This window comes from Protopterus annectens, chromosome 4.part0, assembly GCF_019279795.1.
Source record: "Protopterus annectens isolate FY-2018-M chromosome 4.part0, PAN1.0, whole genome shotgun sequence".
NCBI lineage: Eukaryota > Metazoa > Chordata > Ceratodontiformes > Protopteridae > Protopterus > Protopterus annectens.
Genome location: NC_056733.1, coordinates 1,744,780,283 through 1,744,799,592, shown reverse-complemented (window position 1 = coordinate 1,744,799,592; position 19,310 = coordinate 1,744,780,283). Strand labels below are relative to the sequence as shown.

The 19,310-nt window shown below is 43.7% G+C and overlaps 1 protein-coding gene across 4 annotated transcripts in view; it reads left to right on the top strand.

Annotated features, from left to right (window-relative positions):
- MGAT4B (alpha-1,3-mannosyl-glycoprotein 4-beta-N-acetylglucosaminyltransferase B) overlaps positions 1 to 19,310 on the top strand; it is a 1,742,611-nt gene that overhangs the window by 688,081 nt on the left and 1,035,220 nt on the right. For all 4 annotated transcript variants that reach the window (XM_044069458.1, XM_044069462.1, XM_044069459.1 and 1 more), the window contains exon 3: positions 7,689 to 7,829. In XM_044069458.1, coding sequence (XP_043925393.1) covers positions 7,689 to 7,829 — 141 coding nt within the window. The remainder of the gene's footprint in view (positions 1 to 7,688; positions 7,830 to 19,310) is intronic.

The following is a 19,310-nucleotide window of genomic DNA, read 5'->3' as shown; positions in this document are numbered from 1 at the left end:
GGGTGCACACCTGGACGGCAGGTGCATTCAAGGCCACTGGAGCACAAATCATATATATCTGCACATCAACCAAAAAGAGATGCTAGCTGTTCAGCATGCCCTGACAGCTTTCAGACCCCTACTCTCTCCGGGGCCTCTACTAATCAAAACAGAAAACATCACAGTGATGTGGTACATCAACAAGCAGGGAGGTACTCACTCTTATCCACTCTGCAGGCTAGCCATGACCCTTTGGCACATGACTTCAGCCATGCAGATTCACCTGCTAGCACAATTCCTGACAGGCTCCAAAACTCTCTGGCAGACAACTTGAGCAGAAATCTCCGTGACCCACATGAGTGGCAACTAAACCACAGCACCTTCAACCTGCTAACCCAGAAATGGGGCACTCCGAAGGTGGACGTTTTTGCCTCCCACAACAATCACCAGCTCAGCAAATTCTGCACCAGGGAACCTCATAGTAGGGCTGGGAAAGTGGATGCCCTATCCTTCCAATGGGTAAACCTCTCGATCTATGCATTTCCCCTTCTGCCTCTTCTTACAAGGTTACTTCTCAAAGTAAAGGAGGAAAAACCAAGAGCAATCTTGATTGCCCCAGACTGGCCATGCCAACACTGGTACCCACTGGTGTGCAGTCTGTCACCCCTGCCTCCATGGCACCTACCTTGGATACCAACTCTCCTGACCCAGCAGAATGGAGAATTCATGCATTCACAGTTGCAGTCCCTGAACCTGGCAGCCTGGCTTATCCCCTGACCTCTCCTTCAGTTACCAGCCTAAGCAAGCAAGTCCTGGACGTTATACATGAGGCCAGATGTTCCAGCACTAGAAAATCCTATGCTGACAAGTGGAAAAGGTATTGCGCCTGGATCCAGGCACAGCACAGCCCTCCCTACCGGTCATCCTGGATTACCTAGCAGATCTGCTTCACAGAGGCCTGTCCTTCTCTTCTATTAAAATCCATGCCTCTGCCATCTCTGCTCATTACAGCACAGAGCCACCTCTCTTTTCCCACCCTCACATCAAACAGTTCCTAAGAGGGGCTAACCATTTAAGGCCACCAGCTTGGGACCTTAATTTTGTGTTGGAAAAGCTCACACTACTGCCCTTTGAGCCTGCAGCTTCAACAAAGTTAAAATGTCTTTCTTGGAAAACAGCCTTGCTTCTGGCCATCACTTCAGCTAGAAGAGTTTCAGAGCTACAAGCACTCATGGCTGTGGAGCCCTTCATCATTTTTCATGCTGACAGGGTCTCCCTCAGGACTACCCCAACTTTCATGGCTAAAGTGATGTCCAATGTAGCTCTCAACCAATCTATTCATTTGCTAACCTTTTTCCCCTAAGCCTCAAAATAAGGGGGAAACTATTCTGCATTCTCTATATGTGCACAGACAGCTCAGATTCTACCTGGATAGGACTAATTCCTTTAGGAAAACTGACCAATTACTAGTCAGCCTTGCAGCAGGGGCAGAGGGCAAGGCCATATCCAAACAAACCATCTCTAAATTAATAGCACACTGCATCCATTTCTGTTACAAACGCCTTGGGAAACCAAACCGTAAGGGGGTCAGGACACATTCCACAAGGGCAACCTCCACCTCCGCAGCTTTTCTCAGAGGGGGTCCCTACCAGGGACATCCTGGAGGCTGCAACATGGAGTTCTGTTCATACCTTCATCAAGCATTACCACCTGCCTATCTTCTCCAAATCCAGGGCAGGCTTTGTAACCGCAGTCTTGCAGGGCATCCTAGCCAACCCAAACTCTTCTTGACTGCCTCCACCCTTTTCTTCAGCTTTGGGAATCTACCCAAGTGTGATGACTGCAACAGTGAAACACAAAGAACATAGCACAGTTGCATACACTTACCATAAATGTAGATGTTAGTGTATTCACTTTTGCAGTCCTGTTTTCCCACCCTCCAACTGCCTTGTCTCTCCCTCTCTCTCTTTTCCTCACCCCTTACAGGAATTGTTGATATTTACTTTTTACTGGTGGTGTACTTCCACCATAACCTAGCTGCCTATTTGGGGATTCCTGACATTTGGAGCAAGAAAAACTGATGTAATGGCATCAGCTGCTTGATTTTATACCACTGACGACCTGACGTCAGTCCTGGAGCGACAGCAACCAATGCAGAAATACTAAGCCTCTGGTATTCGGGCCGAATGAGGGCTACCCCTGATAACCCAAGTGTGATGACGGCAACAGTGAATACACTCGAACATCTTTATTTATGGTAAGTTTACACAACTGTACTTTTCTCACCTGCCCCACTATTTTTGTGACTGTGGAGTTATTCTGGTGGTTGTATTGGCAAACCTTCTTATGTGAGTGTTGTGGGGTGGGAGTGTGGGTGGGGTGGAGGGCTTTCTTCCTTCAGAAAATCTAATATTGGTATTGGCTATGTTTCCCCCACCCAAGGAATATTTTTTGGTCTAGTGGTTTTAACAAAATGTTCTTTAAAATGTTTTTGTCCTGTTGTATCATGGTGAAACAGAAAGTAATGTGGCAAAGTGTTTGTCAGCTGCAGTATCACTGGACATGCGTCTGGACAATGGCCTTAGATCTTTTAGCTAATGATTCAAAGATTTTGAAATCTCAGTGAGTGTACATAAGGGAGTATTTGGGGAATTTGTGTACATTTCAGTCAGAGCAGACTACTTGTAAACCTTTACAAGGGATTACATTTCCACATACTTTTGTTTTGGATTAAATCTGACTGTTAGATGTCTAAATATTGGAAGTTTGCAATCTAAGTGGGCACATAAAATACTGAGGAGAAACATTTGAGTATGATGGAGTAATACTAAGACAATGCATTGCTTTATTTTCATAAGGGGAAAAACTAAATTATCCCGTGCTGTATGTTCCCTTTTTGTAAGCATGGAATTCTCAGGTTGGAAAGCAAATATTTAAAGATGGCAGTCTACATGACTGCCTTGAGACAGAAGTCAAGTCTGACTTAAATGTTTGAAGCTCCAAAAGACGTGTAGTGAAAAATCACTAGTTTACAAATAGGAGGGACTTGCTCATTTTGTCTTCAATCAAAGACCAATGGGTAAATAGAAAAGAAAATTAAAAGGGAATATGACTGGAATTTTTGGAAGTCTCATATCTGCTAGCTAGAGCAGGAAGGCTGTTTTGAATGGATAGCACACTTTGCATCCCAAAGCTTTAATTTAATTTAGTCATCTGGTATTTATGCATGATACATTTCCTCGAGTAGAACTGATGCTGAAAAGCTTTTAGAATATGGTACTTCATGCCAGCAACTCTCACTATACAAATGAATATAGCCGCAGGCTGTTCAAGATGGAAATAGACAAATTGTTAATGTTTACTTTGAGAACAGACTGCTGTGGAAAATGCACCCACCATTGCTTGCGTGTTGCCAAAACAGTGCTAAGCTCCAGTGACATTAAAAGTCCACTTAGCATATTTGAACATACAAGCAGTGGGCATTTATTCAGTGCTTCTATAGTAGCAGCTTCTGCTTGGCACTCAACAGGAAATGAAGTACTTGTGATCCTGGAAAGAGTCCTGATACTGAAGATTTGTATTCTAGTGACAATCTAAGGTTCTTCCACAGTATTGTCAAGGATGCCATAATTTGGGTACACAGAGAATAGGGAAGTTATAAGTCAGAGCAAGTTTAGTGCAGGCATCAACTTGTTACCCTGACTTGTCTGGAAGGCAATGAGAGAGTACATGCTACATTTTTTTGCAGAGCTGACAGTTGACAGACCATGTAGTTTTTTTTCCCATGTGCTTGGAGCAGATACATGAATTATTATTATTTTTTTTTAATTTCAATAGACTTGCTGGTAAACTAGCCAGCAGTGAGTATAAGGCCTGAATGTTGCGGTCATCAATTATTTTTCCTGGTATGAATGGGTAACACACAATCTTTCTTCATCTTCCTGTGAGAGTCTTCAGAAATTGCTTAGTGTATGAGTGCACACTGACATCAGTGACGGGACACTAGACAAGATGTCAGTTCCTGTTGTAGAATTGCCAGGACTGGCCCATCAGTAATTAAAGAGAATTGCTTAATCAGACTGCATTTCTTTTCAGTAAACCAGTGTTCATAGAACCCTATTCCTTAAAAAGAAACCTTTCAAACAATTTGTAGTGTGGGGATAAAGCTCATTACACCAGTGTATGGGGTGTAGTGGGAATGCCCCCATACTCAAGTGTAAGGGCATTTGCCCCTTGAATCATCCTAGTTAATGTAACCAAATTTTAGCTTGCAAAAAAAAAAATCGGGGCAACTTAGGAAAACCATTGATGGGTGCCATTTCATCTAACTGTGCACAATTTCACAAAAAGCAACTAAGCCAAACCAATGTATACGCACTAAATCCTATCTGAAATTATGGGTCACCATTAATACAATAAAAAATCCTTTAACCTAAACTGGTGGATCCCCACTGGGCTATTTTTATTCCTTTTTGGTCCTGGAAGGACATTAAATATAGCTGACCAGACTTGAGAAAATGAGTGTATTGACTGAATCTGAGTTTACTTAACTCTGTGTTCTGTGGCTTCAACTCAGGGGCACACATTACTGTTTTTGAACAAAGAAGTACTACAAGCAAAGGTGGACATTTTATCAAGTGCTTGTTGAAAAGCCTGCCATTCAAAGAGAACTCTGGCTCAGATGTCAGTACCAGGCCAGCAGGCTTACAAATGTGGGGACAGATAGTGGTTCCTTTCCTACCAACTGCTTTAATCCTGGTAGTGGTTCAGACGTTATCAAAACTGGCCCCTTTCCTAGAGGCACTAGCCTGTGTCAGTCAGTTGTTAAACTTGATAAAAGCTGTGCAAAACAGACTAAAAAATTGGTCTGAGTTTCTCAGTGCCGATGATCAATAAAAAACACTTTTGTTTTCTCTGCCTTCCTTCCCAGAGAGGTGGGGCATCTGTTACTGAAACTCCTTTTGAGAAGATTTCCAAGGAGAGACATCCATTTAACTGGCTTTCTGCTGACTTGAAGAAGGACAAAAAGTGTCTGTCCTATCGCTTCCTACTAGGTATCATAGTTCAGCAAGTGCCCTTTTCCTGTGATACAGGAATGTCAAGAAGGTCATGTGTTAGTGGGTTTCAGATTTGTCTTGTGTTAGTGAGGCTGGTTCCAATGTGGGTGGTCTGGAGTACTAGAACAGTTATTTGGATGTATATAGTTTTAAATTTATTATAGAAAGTCATTTAGTTCCTACTTTTAATTTGAAGCTTGGGTTATATTTTTACTGCAACAGAGCGTCTTACAAGTAAGGCATTTGCCTTATTTTCTGTGGTTTTGTTGCTGTAAAATTTATATACAAGAAGGAGCTTAAGATTATAAACCTGCACATTTTTTTTTGATTTTCCTGTGCACGTGATTTTCTTTGTAATGTATTCAACTTGTAGCCCTTTCATAGAAAGTTAATTCTTTGGAATGACGTTATCCTGCACAGTTGTCTTATTGCTCCAGACTTGGGATTCTGGCGGTTATGGAGATAAATATTTTTCCAAAACTTGCTACCTCATGTGCACACAGCAAAACTATGTAGTAAATTTCTGAGTAGTTACTGGGAGAGATAACTTATGTGTTATGAAGTTACAAGTTCAGGAAGCTTTGGATGTCTTCAGAATTTGTAGCTACCTTTAGAATGTCTAGAATGTTTTATATAATTTAAATTGCACTTACATACAACTTTTATTCACATCCTTGATTGTAGCCGTTAATGCACTATCCATGACCTAGTCTCATAGTTTGTTTACTCCCTGGGATTTAATCCCAGTCTCTGAAGTCATCCTTATTCACTCCCAGTGCAGCATAATCCATTTTTTCTAAAATTTCACACCACTGTCTGTCTTTATTCTTTCTTCCTCCTTACTCTATATTACTTAGAGCCACTTTTGGCTAACAATGCCATAACCTGGATGCCCATGGCACCTTCTTCACTGGTTAGGGATCCATCCAAAATTCTGTCCATACTGGTACAGTCCTGCAATAGTAGGCTGAGCCCATCATGTTTCAAGACCTCAATCAAATTGAATTAGTCTACATCCTATAGCTTGTTCCTGATAGATTCACATCTTCCTTGAGTATTACATTCTGTCTTCTTACCCCCACTTATTTATTCTCCAGTCTTTCCTCTTTCACCTTTGCATGTTACACACTGCAGTGTAATATTCAGCTATCTCCCCCTACTTTTACTGCTGTCCATTTGTGGTGGTTGTTCTCTTGGATATCACATCTGATGCTCTTGTTCATGTAGATTGCATCTTCACCTCCATCAGCGCCTTCTCTGGCCTTCTTGAACTTCTTAACCTTGGTAACTTTGTCACCCCCCCCACCACCACCATTGTAGCCTTGGTACCTTACTATCACTCCCCCTGTTGTAGCCTTGGTATATTTGTCACTTCCCTTGTTGTAGCCTTGGTACCCTTGTTACTCCCCCTGTTGTAGCGTTGGTGCCTTTATGCAACTCCCCTTGTTGTTATTGCCCATGTTTGTTCCACTGTCACAGGTTCTGTGATGTGCAGACATGCTTGACTGAGGCTCCAGAGTTTGTCTGAGGACTTTGAGGTGCTACTTTGTAATGAGTTAATGATAGCACTGTAGAGGTGATCCTATTTCAAAGTAGGTCCTTTAGTATATCTTGCCACATTAACAGCAGTTAATTTGTAATACCAAACTCTAAAGGGGTCTATATCATCAGATCGAATGTTTAAAATCTCGACCGCTCTAAAGCAAAGATGTCAGAACTCGAACTCCTTATTGTGGGGGGCTGCACCCCCCCCCCGCAACCCATGCTAAATATATATTCAAACTCCAAGATCGCACTACAGTGAGGAAAGGGCAAATATTCCGATATTCACTATACCGCAATCTCAAAAAAAAGCACTAAGAGTTCCGGCATTTTCGCTCTTTAGAACGTTCGAGATTATCAGTATTCGATCTGATGATATAGACCCCTCTAAATTGCTCCAGAAATGTGGTAGCTGATGGTGGGAAGAAAAATATGGTGCTACATGAAAGTCTCGGGTGGGTTGAATGCTCACCCTCCCATTTTGTATCGCTGCCTGCAACTCCCGTTACTTCTGCCCACACTGCTTGAATTGTAGAGTGACTATCCAACCTTTGTGCAAGTCATCCTTGTTTGTTCCTGTGCTGTGTTCTGCATTTTATGCCTTCTGCTCTCTTCCTGTGTACCTATTCACACCTCTTCTGCTTCTGTCTGCTCCCCATCCTAGATCTAAAAGTGAATCATTGAAATGTACCTTTTCATCTGTGTTAATTAGCACTAGCACAACTGTCAATTTTGTGCCAAGATGTTACGTGTCATTTGCACAGAGCAAGTCTCTTGGAAATTTCATTGCGAGTCATAATAATTGAGTGTTTATCACCATCCTGGTTTTAAAATTATTCATGTTACTTAAAGTAATATTGCACATTTTACTATCAGTACAAGAATCAGCACAAGTATAAAACCATTGTACATTTACCTTCCTCGTTCCGTTTCATGCCTGCCTATCCTATTCCCTGCTTCACCATCTTGTATTGTTTCAATTCCAAGCAGAAGGAACTGATTTAGTTATGGATAGACAAATGTCAATATTACTATTTTTTTCAATTGCATGCATTAAATAACTGATTGTTGTGGTACAAGTGGCAGTAATATTTAATCCTCTCTCTCTAGATGAAACTAAAGTGAAGTTGTGGAACATTACCAACAAGAATGTGTTACAGTTGCCCAGCATCTTCCATCATTTACCACATTTGCTTTCCAAAGAAAACAGTCTTCAACCTGCTGTCCATTTGGGGCAGGGGCGTACAGGAGGTAACGAAGCATTGGAAATTTCCTTAAGTCTGATGTTTTCTTTGATGATTTTTTATGTATGGTAAGGGACTGTTTGGTGTATCCTGATAAATGTTATGTTTGAGATAATGCACTGCAAGGAACCTCTGAGTTTATGTAAAGGCCCAACAATGTTTTACTAGAGATTAATGTTTTGTATCATAGTGAATTTCCATGAAAATATAAAAACTGTTAGTATCTGACATACCAAGAAAATAGAGCATGAGTTCCTTGATGCTGTATCATAAACATGGCTATATTACAGTGGTATATTGTAAATGTGTATGCTTCGGTTGTGATGTGCCATGAATAAGTACTTTGTTGGCCACAATATTAACAGACTTTATGATGCATTATTGCTCATCAGTCATTCCAAGACCTTTTTGCTAGTGTATCATTCCAGCATTAAGTACCAGACATGGATCAATCTATTTGTGTATGAGATTTTCATTACTCATATGCCATGTACTGTATAAACTATGTAGACCGTCTGAATTCGAGCACTACTCTGTTGTTACCATTGTTCATTGTTAGATGCATTACCATTGCCGAGTGTGTGCATGGTCATGAATTTGCTTCATTACTTCTGTTAAGTAAAGCATGCATAGGTTTGTAGGTAGGTACTAGGCTACTGGCCCTAAGGCCTATGTAAGCCTAGTCAAAAAGGTACCCTGGCTTTCGCCACCCAAGAAAATTATTTTCCTGTGCCCCTGTCGAGCAGAGCCACAGAGGTGATCCCTGGGGTGAATTTCCTATTTCCCATCCATTCATCAAGATTTTTCTTGAAGAGTGCTAATGAGGGGCTTTGTTTGACATGGGTAGTCTGTTCCAGAGTATGGGAAGTCTCTGGGACAGGAATCTATTCCTCCAGCATGTTCTGTTTATTGTGGTGACAAGGTTTAGGTCCCTAGAGCGTGTAGCTCAGAGGGATTGGGATTTCTTTAAGTGGAGCATATCCAACAGCTCTGGGTTTGACATAGCTTTGTATGTTAGGCAGAGATCGCCTCTGAGTAGGTCATATGCAACAGAGTAAAGCTTGAGTTTTTTGAGATGGCCTGTGTAGGGCATCTGTTTGAGGCCAGTAATCCTCTTTGTGAGGTATTTCTGTGGCCTTTCCAGTTGTTGTAGATGTCTTGTGAGGTACATACCAAAAGAGGCGTTGTACTCGAAAATGGGTCTAACAAGTAGAGGGGAACAATTACCTCTTTTTTCCTGGATGAGAAACCTTTTGTGATGAGGTGTGCCATGTTGAAGGATTTCCTGACTACTGTGGCGATGTGATTATCAAAGGAGAGACTACTCCTGCATTCACTCCTTGCTCTGTTGCACAGAAACATGTGCACTTCCTGCTGTATTGCAGTGCATGAGTGCACTCAGCAGTGCTTTAGGGCACTGCATGTGTGCACTCAGTAATGCTGGAGGGCACCGCTTGTGTGCACTCACTAGTGCTGGAAGGCACTGCAAGCTTGCTATAGAAACTTTACCCAGTGTGCTGTCTTGCACAGTCATTGTGATGTGCTGGTGTAGATGTGGCCCATCTCTTTCTCCCTTCTGTTCACCACACTGTCCGTCTCCCCATTTGCTAATAGTGATGGTTTGTTTGGCCCTTCCTCTCACTCTCAAGGTCTTCATGATTGGGAGTGGTTAGCCAATGAAATATCATGCCCTTAATTGTCCATTTAAAGATAGTTACACACAATTAATTGTTGGGAATTTTAATATTAATGTTCAAATATTTTTTCTTCTCTAACTATGTAATGCATTTTATTATTTCCCTAATTCCAACACCCCCCAAAACACTGCTAAGAAATAATTTCTGATACTCAAGGGAAAAGTATTGTGGTGGGGATACATAACCTTTAGCATAGCTGCAGAACTTGGATATGCAAAGGTAACTTAGCCAACATACATACTATTTCAAAAGAGCCATACAAAGTATGATGCTATACAAATCTGATAGCATCCATTTAGTCAGAAGAATATCTTTGCAATTTGCAAAGTAGATCAACTGTCTTGCCTACTATTGTCTCTTTTGTTAAGAGCTACCATTAAATATCAGTAGGCCCCATCAGTACAGCTAATTTTAAGATGTTCTTCATGTTTCACTGTTGCAGTCATCGCCTGTGGGTTATCCCTGCTGTGGTAGCCCTCGGCCGGCCCAAATACCAGAGTCAATGTTTTTCTGCGTCGGCTGCAGTCGCCTGTTGTCTGATGTCAGGTAATCAGTGCTATAAAGCAAAGCAGCCAACGTCATTACATCAGTCTTTCTTGCTATGGAGCCCATAGCAGAAGCAGTTCGCACGAGTGCCGTTCGGTTGCTATCAGAGTTTGAATTTCAACTAAAAAAATCTAAACCTAAGTACCCCATTGGGGACCCTTTTTCTTGTACTAACCGATGTCTGAAAAAGTTAATTGTCTCACCTGTGGGAAGCAGATCCCACATTGAGTCTTCCATTCTTGCTGCGTCACTTGTTTAGGCCCAGACCACGACTTATCCTGTTGCCGGTTCTGTGCTATCTTTAATGCGAGAACCATTCGCCGTAGAGCTCTTATTGTAGGCAGTTATTTTCGTGTTCCATCTTTGCATTCCGATATGTCATCCATCAACCGAATCTAGACAAAAAAATGGCTTCTTCTCATCCGACTACTATTTCTCTCAGACCGATGGATTCTCTCAGACCTAGAAGCCAGGCCACCCCTAGAAACTCTGCTTCTAGCCACCATATTGCTGCTGCTCCACCACCCCAAGCACGAATGCTTAAAATGGTGGACGATCTCATCTCCCTTATCTGGGGTAGTCAGACCACAACTTCTAAAAGGAAAATGCACCCTTCTCCAGAAATTATGACAGAACAGGATTCTGAGGAATCTGACTATTCAGATTTTGAAGAGGAACAGCAACCTCTGACAGCTTATGAGGAGTCAGATGCAGAGGAATCCATCCCTTCTGCCTCCCCTGCAGAGGACCTTTCCTTCGGGGAAACCCTTCACACCCTCAGGGAACATTTCCAGTGGGAATCTCAGACTTTCCCCAATCTAAGAAAAGACAGAGAGTTTCTGGGCCTGCCTCAGCACAGACGTCTGGCCATCCCACCTATTTTAGAAGTGGTGAATGATGTTCCATGAATACAGCTTAGCCCCTGACACCCTCCCACCTGCTTCAGTAAATCTGACCGGTATTACAGAATACCGGATTCTCACAAATACCTGTACAGAAATCCTGCTGCAGACCCAGATGTCATTACAGAGGGACCTAAAGGAGCTAAGACTAGTTCGGCCAAGAATCCTGTTCCTTCTGACAAGGACTCTAGAGCTCTGGACAGATGGGGTATAAAAGTATACACCTCTGCAACCTTAGCTATCAGAGCACTCAGTTGTCGGTTCCATATGTTAAAATATCAACAACACACTTTGGAACTATTAAAACAAAAGAGTTCTACCTTTCCTGACTGTGCCAATTCAAAAGATTTAGCAGATTTACTGCACTCTGCTTGTCAAGTGGCCAAACACTCATTACACTGTGGATATAACGCCCTAGAAGCCTCTAGCAGGGCAGCAGTGACAGGATCTATCATTAGGAGATATGCATGGCTGAAGGAACAACCTCTCCCTGATCATGCCAAGTCTAAACTTATTGTTGCATCCCTGGATAAGGAGCGCTTGTTTGGAGGAAAAGCAGAAGAGGTGCTTAAAAAGATGAAAGACAAAGCAAAATCTATGCAATCAGCAAAAGATTTCTTTCAGGTTCAACCTCCCAGCTTAAGCAGGAACTTTCCCTCTAAGTACTGATACTTCCATGCACCTAGCAGACAGGGCCAAAGTAAGCCCCGCCCCGCAGGGGCAGACCATCCAGTCCCCAATCCCAGGGCTAGCAGAGAAGCAAACAGTGGACCACTTCCTCCCCAAAGGCAGGGAGTTTTAAGCCACACTTCTATGGCAAAAATTCACAATGACTCCCCCTCCCCCCTTTGCCCTCCCTTCACTCACCAAAAACTAGGAGGAAAGCTGTCCCTCTTCAAAGAAAATTGGCTTTCTGTAACAAAGGACCAATGGGTCTTAAAGATAATTTTTCAGGGATATAAATTCTCTTTCAGCGAACTCCCAATTCCAAGAGGGTACCCAGACTTTCCTCCAAGTCAGTGGGAAGAGGCATTCAAACAAGTCCAAACTCTCATATCCCAGGGGGCAGTAGAACCTCTCCCCCCACATCAAGCAAGAAAAGGCTTTTATTCCAGACTATTCGTTGTTCCCAGAAAAGAGGGCAATTAGTGCCTCATCCTGGATCTATCCATTCTGAACACCTCCCCGGTGGTCCCCAGATTCAAAATGCTCACTTTGTAGCAGCTGCTGCCTGTGCTAATAAAAAATGCCTGGCTAATGACCCTAAACCTAAAAGATGCCTACCTCCACATCCGCATAAGGGAATCCTGCAGGATGTTCCTGCACTTCAGAGCATCTACTGCACCCAGAGTATTCACCAAATGCTTAGCCCCAGCCATAGCATTTTGCAGACAGACATTTTCAGATTTACCCTTACCTGGATGACTGCCTCATTCAGGCAGAGTGCAAAGAAAAGCTGCTCCAGTAATGTTTCTGGCAAATCCCTCCTAACTTCCCTAGGGTTCACCATCAACGAGAAGAAATCAAAGCAAACCTCCACCAGGAAGATCATTTTCTTGGGAGCTCTGCTAGACACAGCATCCAAAATGCCCTTCCTATCCCCGGAAAAGCAGAGCTTCCTGCCTCTTTATTTTACCCAGCTGGCTTCCTGAAGTCACCTCACTGCAAGGAAGTTCCTGCAAGCCCTGGGATACATGGCATCTTGCATCCTTATAATTCCTCTGGCCAGGCTTCACATGAGAAAACTTCAGCGGTACCTAAAGAACCTTTGGTGCCAGCACTCTGTCTCTAGAGACCTCTCTCCTTCTGATCCCATGTATAAAGGCCGAGTTTCTGTGGTGGGCAGAGGCCTGTGCCAAGAACAAGGATCTTCCCTTCATCCTCTGCCCTACCAGCCAGACCATCACCATCGATGTCTCAGACATTGCTTAGGGCGCTCACAAAGCAGGCAGGTGCACGCAAGGTCTTTGGGATGCCCAGCACCTTCACTTACACATCAATCAGAAAGAAACAACATCAGTACAAAAGGCTCTGACATCCTTCAAACCCCATCTCTGGCCAGGGGTCCTCCTTTTAAAAACAGACACCACCACAGTAATGTGGTATATCAACAAACAGGAGGGGACCCAATCTTACCCTCTGTGCTGCCTAACCATGAACCTCTGGCTGACAGCCGCCTCCACGGGTCTACACCTAATTGCCCAATACCTACCAGGGGTCAACAACACCCTGGCAGACCACCTAAGCAGAAACTTACTGGATCTTCACAAATGGCAGCTTCACAGGGACATCTTTCTGCAAATCACTCGGGAGTGGGGGACTGTGCAGGTGGATCTCTTTGCTTTGCACCTCAACCACCAATTGCAAAAGTTCTGTACCATACCAGGGATTATCACCTCCTAGCATGGAAGGTGGATGCCTTGACCTTCCCCTGGACCTCCCTCTTTGTGTACACATTCCCTCCTCTGCCTCTAATTCCCAAGGTACTGATCAAAATAAGGGAGGAGAGACCAAAGGCCATCCTCATTGCTCCAGATTGGCTCAGGCAGTATTGGTACCTTTTACCTGCGCAGCTTGACCTTACAGCCCCCCAAGCAGCTTCCCCTGATCTCAGACCTCTTGACCCAGGTGGGTGGGGGGAGGGATACTCCACCCAGACTTGCAGACTCTCAATCTTTCAGCATGGCTTATACCTCAAACTCAAAAGCTGACAGAGTCCCAGTTAAGCAAACAGGTTCTAGATATTATCACAGAGGCCGAGCACCAGAAAGTCTTATGCAGGGAAATGGAAAAGATTCTGCTTCTGAAGCCAGTCCAGAGGGGCCAGTACCTCACATCCCTCCACCCCTCTTATCTTTGATTACCTAGCCAAGTTGCTCAAAAGTGGCCTTTCCTTCTCTTGTATTAAAATCCATGCCTCAGCCATTTCAGCCCATTACAATTCAGATCTACCCCTCTTCTTTCATCCTTTGATTAAACAATTCCTCAGAGGGGCTTCTAATATCAGACCTCCCAGAAGGCCTCCTATGCCAGCCTGGGACCTGAATTATGTTTTAGAAAAACTAACCTTGCCTCCTTTCGAACCTGCTGCTTCAAGAGAATTGATATACCTCTCCTAGAAGACTGCTTTCCTACTAGCTATCACCTCAGCCAGAATGGTTTCAGAACTTCAGGCACTAATGCCTGTTGAACCCTTCATCATTTTTCATGCAGACACGGTCTCCCTGAGGACGAACCCCTCCTTTATGCCCAAGGTGGTATCTGATGTGGGGTCTCCTTCTAATGACCGAAACGCCGATTCACCACAAAGAAATAACTGAAGGGTGTGTAAGTGAGTTAGGGTTAGGGTGCAGGTAGGAGAGTGTGTGCGGAGTGTCGGAGCTTGGGGTTCGGGTGGGGTGTGAGGTTAGGTGGATATGTGTGGTAGTTTACGTAGTGTGGTCGTGATATGTGTGTGTGGTTAGGGTTTGTTTTTTGGTTTTGTGTTGTTGTGTTGTGTGTGTTCACGTAGTTTGTGTGTTATTGTGTTGTTTTTGTCATGTCGTTGTCATTTTTTTTATTGTTTGGCTTGCGTCGGTTATTTCACTGTAGTCGATTCCTGATGTGACCCTCAACCAAACCAAATACCTACCCACCTTCTTTCCCAACCCTCAAAACAAGGGGGAAAGAATTCTGCACTCGTTAAACATGCACAGACAGATCAGATACTATCTGGACTGTACTAAACCCTTCAGAAAAACAGACCAGCTGCTTGTCAGCTTTGCCCTAGGGGCAGATGGAAAGCCCATTTCCAAATGGATATCACACTGTATCCATTTCTTCTACAGACTACATGGGAAACCACCCTCTAAATCGATTTGTACCCATTCCACTAGGGCAGCCTCCACTTCCACAGCCTTCCTCAGAGGAGTCCCCACCAGGGACATCTTGGAAGCTGCCACCTGGACCTCTGTCCATACCTTTACAAAGCATTACCACCTACCTCTTTTTGTCTAAGTCTAGGGCAGGGTTGCCTCTGCAGTTCTGCAGGGCTTGCTGACCCATGCCTAGGGCTCTAACCTATCCTTCCACCCCTCTCCTCAGGTTTTGGAATCCACCCACAGGTGATGACTGCAACAGTGAAACATGAAGAACATAGTACAGTTCTGTACACTTACCATAAATGTAGATGTTCGAGTGTATTCACTGTTGCAAGTCCTGGTTTCCCTCCCTCCATCCCCCTTATATCCTCTTCCCCTAGGGGGACATAAGCTTCCCATGGTGGCTTTTAGCCACCAGGACCACTCTACCTTATTTGCTTGTGCTTCTGATGGGTTAGGGCAAGAAAAACTGATGTAATGACGTCGGCTGCCTTGCTTTATAGCACTGACGACCTGAAGTCAGACTACAGGTGACTGCAGCCGATGCAGACAAACATTGATTCTGGTATTCAGGCAGGCCAAGGGCTACCACAGCAGGGATAACCCACAGGTGATTGCAACAGTGAATACACTCGAACATCTACATTTATCATCTACATTTATGGTAAGTGTACACAACTGTACTTTCACTGCCACTTCTGTGATACATGCCATAAATGTGTCTGCTTGGAACATATTTAAGTTGGGCGACATAGTGGTGCAGCTCTTAACATTTTTGCATCGCACCAAGAGGTTCTCCAGTTTGACTCTCGGCTGGGGTGTCTTCTGTGTGGAGTCTGCATGTTCTTCCTCCGTTGGCATGGGTTTTCCAGTTTCCTTCCAAATTCCAAAGACATGCATCTGGAGCATTTCACTCTGGGCTTCTGCTGAAAATAGGCTGTGTCCTAGTCAGACTTTCCTGGTCCGCAAATGTTAAAATAAAAATAACTAAATGATATCCAATGTAGAAGCAGGCCTGGCATTTTGTAGGACAGTGCTGTAGAAATATACTCTTTGGCAATCCATCTCACTAGAGTAATTATAAAAACTGCTTGCTTTTTTTCCTGTTTGTTATAAAGAAAAGTGGTATATCTTTGCATTACAGTTTGACAATAAGAGCCAATAATAAGCCTCTGTGGTCTGTCCCTTTTATTACACTTAAGATCAGTGGAAAATGTTTGCACAGGACAAGCAGAATGTGTAAATAGTGGCACAAAGGTGCAGGCTACTTTATCAAAAAAACTAAAGTTTCCCAGAGATTCCACTAGCTTCAAAGAAATGGAGAAAAACTGCACCCCCCCCCCCCCAAGTAGAGGAATTTCTACTATAGTGCATTTTAGAGTGTGTCCCAGAGAGGGAATAGGGCACAATTTTTTGTTCACAGTTCATTATGTTAAAGAAAGGTATAATCTGGAGGTCTGTGTGGGACTTGTCAAGGTTAAATTCCTAAATGTTCCAAAATTCAAAATGCTTACTCTGCATGCCCTCCTTATCCTTATCCTAGATGTTCTAATGGTCACCCTGTACCTCAAGGATGCTTACCTGTGTATTTCCATTCACAGGTAACGTAAGTGCTTTCTCAGGCTTTAGGCAGGGGTATTCCAATGCCATTTTACCTCTCTGGACTGGTTATTGTTCTCTGAGCATTTTCTTTCAAAATACCTTGTTCTGGTAATTGCATATTGTGGAACCAAGGTCATTCCTATCTACTCTTACATGGATGAGAGCAGAGTACCGGAGAAGTACAGATGGCATTGCCATTCACCTTAAATTGTTTTCAAACTCTGTATCTTGCAACCTCCCCATGTCAAGGTCAACACCATTTCAGTCTACGAAATTCGTAAGGGCCTCTCCTGGATTGAACCAGTCAGAAGACCCTACTCCTTTGGGACAAGGTGGAATCCCTGGTGACCTCTCTTCAACAGACTTCCCAGATGTCTGTTATTGCAAGGCAGTACTTTTCCAATGTGGGGTACACTGTATACATCATTTTAGTGGCTGTCCTTGCAAGAATGCATATGAGGAAACTCCAGTGCTACCTCAGGAGCACATGAAGTTGGCATGGTCAGTTCCTGGAAGTGAAAATCCTTATCAGGCCTTACTTCTGGAAGGAGCTTGAATAGTGGGTGTAGTAAATTCAGTGGAATGCTTGGAATTCTTCAGACAATCACAAGTTACTCAGACTCTTACCACAGATGCAAGAAAAGCAGCCTGGGTGTCCACACTGGACAGTTCAAGGTGCAGAACATATGAAAGAAACCATGGCAGTGATCCAGGCCATCTGAGCCTTCAAGCCCATTTGGAAGCCAGTAGTCTTGCAGACACACCACTGAGATGTGTTAGACAAACAATAGGGAAAAACTCTTGTGCAAGATGGCAATGACTGCTTGGGACAGACTTCGTGTTAGTCAAGCATATATCCAAGAACCTCATGCATCCCATTCCAGCAGAATTCTTTGATGTATTTTCTAACCTGATCAGATACAGAGCCCTGCTGATTAATGCTGGACACCAAAACAGATGAGTTGCATCACAAATGAGTCTTTTTGCATCTCCAAGCAATAGACAGTTGAAATTCTGCAGTAGAGAACCTTGCAAAGAAGTTTATGCAGCATATAGGTTTGTTTCTGTAGGATTATACGAAGTGGTTAGGCTAATGATTCTAGGGCCCTTACAAACCTAGCCAAGTTCTAGCCTTATTCCCATGATCAGCACCTAATGCCCATATCCAAGAGGGGCACAGGTGGAACCCCCCCAGGTGAATTTACGCTTAAAGGATGATAGGAAGTTACTAGGCATGTATGCTTGCATCTAATACCCTTACTCTGTAACATAATTCAGATTACAAAGGAAGAGGGGCCAAAGATGGCCCTATTAGCACCATTCAGGGCATGCTGCATGGGGCATCTCTCTTGCTAAAGAGAAACAATTCATTCTTCAGAATGTGGACCTCTTGACTCAACTCAAGGTGTTTCTTGCACATCCAGATGTTCATCATGTTTCACTGTAGCATTCATTACAATTGGGTTATCCTGCTAGCAGGCTACCCGCAGTCGGCCCAAGTTCTAAAGTCTAGGTCCGGCGTCGGTTGCTGTCGCCTCCTCCCTGACGTCAGTGCACCAGTGGTATAAAAGATGCAGCTGACGCCATTTTCTTCAGTCTTTCTTGCCGCGCGGTGCCCGAAGCAAAAGCAGTTTGCAAGTGCCGGTCGGCCGACTACTGAGATTTTCAAATTCGAATTTCAGGTCCAAAGTCTTAATTAAAGCTAAGTACCCCATTGGGGAAACTTTTTTCTTGCTCCAGACCAATGTCAGAAAAAGTTAATAATTGTATTTCTTGTGGGAAGCAAATACCTCATAAGGATTTTCATTCTTACTGTATTCCTTGCCTAGGCCCTGACCACGACGTTGCTAGTTGTCGGTTTTGTGCTAGATTTAACCAACGCACTATTAAGCGTCGGTACGATTTTGCATTTCATTACTTTGGCTGAAGATTCAATTATATAATGCCATCGGAACAGCTGACTACCTGAGTTTATAAAAAGCGCAAAGAAAAAGAAAAGGACAGGCATCCGAGGTCCAAAACCGACGACGAGGCTTCTGTTAGGTTCTCAGTGAGGTGCTTTCGCAGCCCCTGATGCCTGCTACCTGAGAGCCACAGGCCGCTTCCGACTCCCACGTGGAGCCGACTAGGCCACTGGAAACTCAAGGTATTGGACACTCGGAAACTATTCCCTCAGATGGGTCCGTAGCCGCTGAGCAGGCATCGGCTTCTGAGGGTGTTTTCAGACCTACACAGTTATATGTAAAACCAACCTCAACTTCAAAGGCAAAGACTAAAGCAGCTCTAAAGACAAAGAAACAAGTACAGCATTCTCCTGGACAGGCCGCCATGCCTAAAAAACAGATGCTTAAAATGGCTGAGGACCTAATTACTTTGATCAGGAGTTCCCATCCCCCTCCTGATAAGAGGCCTAGGCAAGAGATAGAATATGAATCTTCAGATCAGGTTTCCATTTCCTCTGATTCCTCTTCTGAACAAGAATATTCCCTTCCTCCCTATGAGGATTCTGATGCGGAAGAATCTATCCCTTCAGCCTCTCCTCCTGAGGATTATTCTTTTGGGGAGACCCTGCATACTATGAGGGAGCATTTCCACTGGGAGAGCCAAGATTACTGAGAATCCAAGAAAAGGCTCAGAGACTTCCTTTTATTACCTCAGCACAGGCTCCTTGCTATTCCTCCTGTTTTAGACATTGTAGATGATGTATTTTCAGAGTCCGGTCTGTCTCCTGACTCTTTACCACCAGCTCCTGTTAAGCCATATAGATACTACAGGGTTCCTGATTCACATAAATTTCTTTACAAAAACCCTGCTGCTGACCTAGAAGCTATTTCTCAGGGTCCCAAGGAGGTCAAGGCTTCCACTGCAAAAAAACCCTATA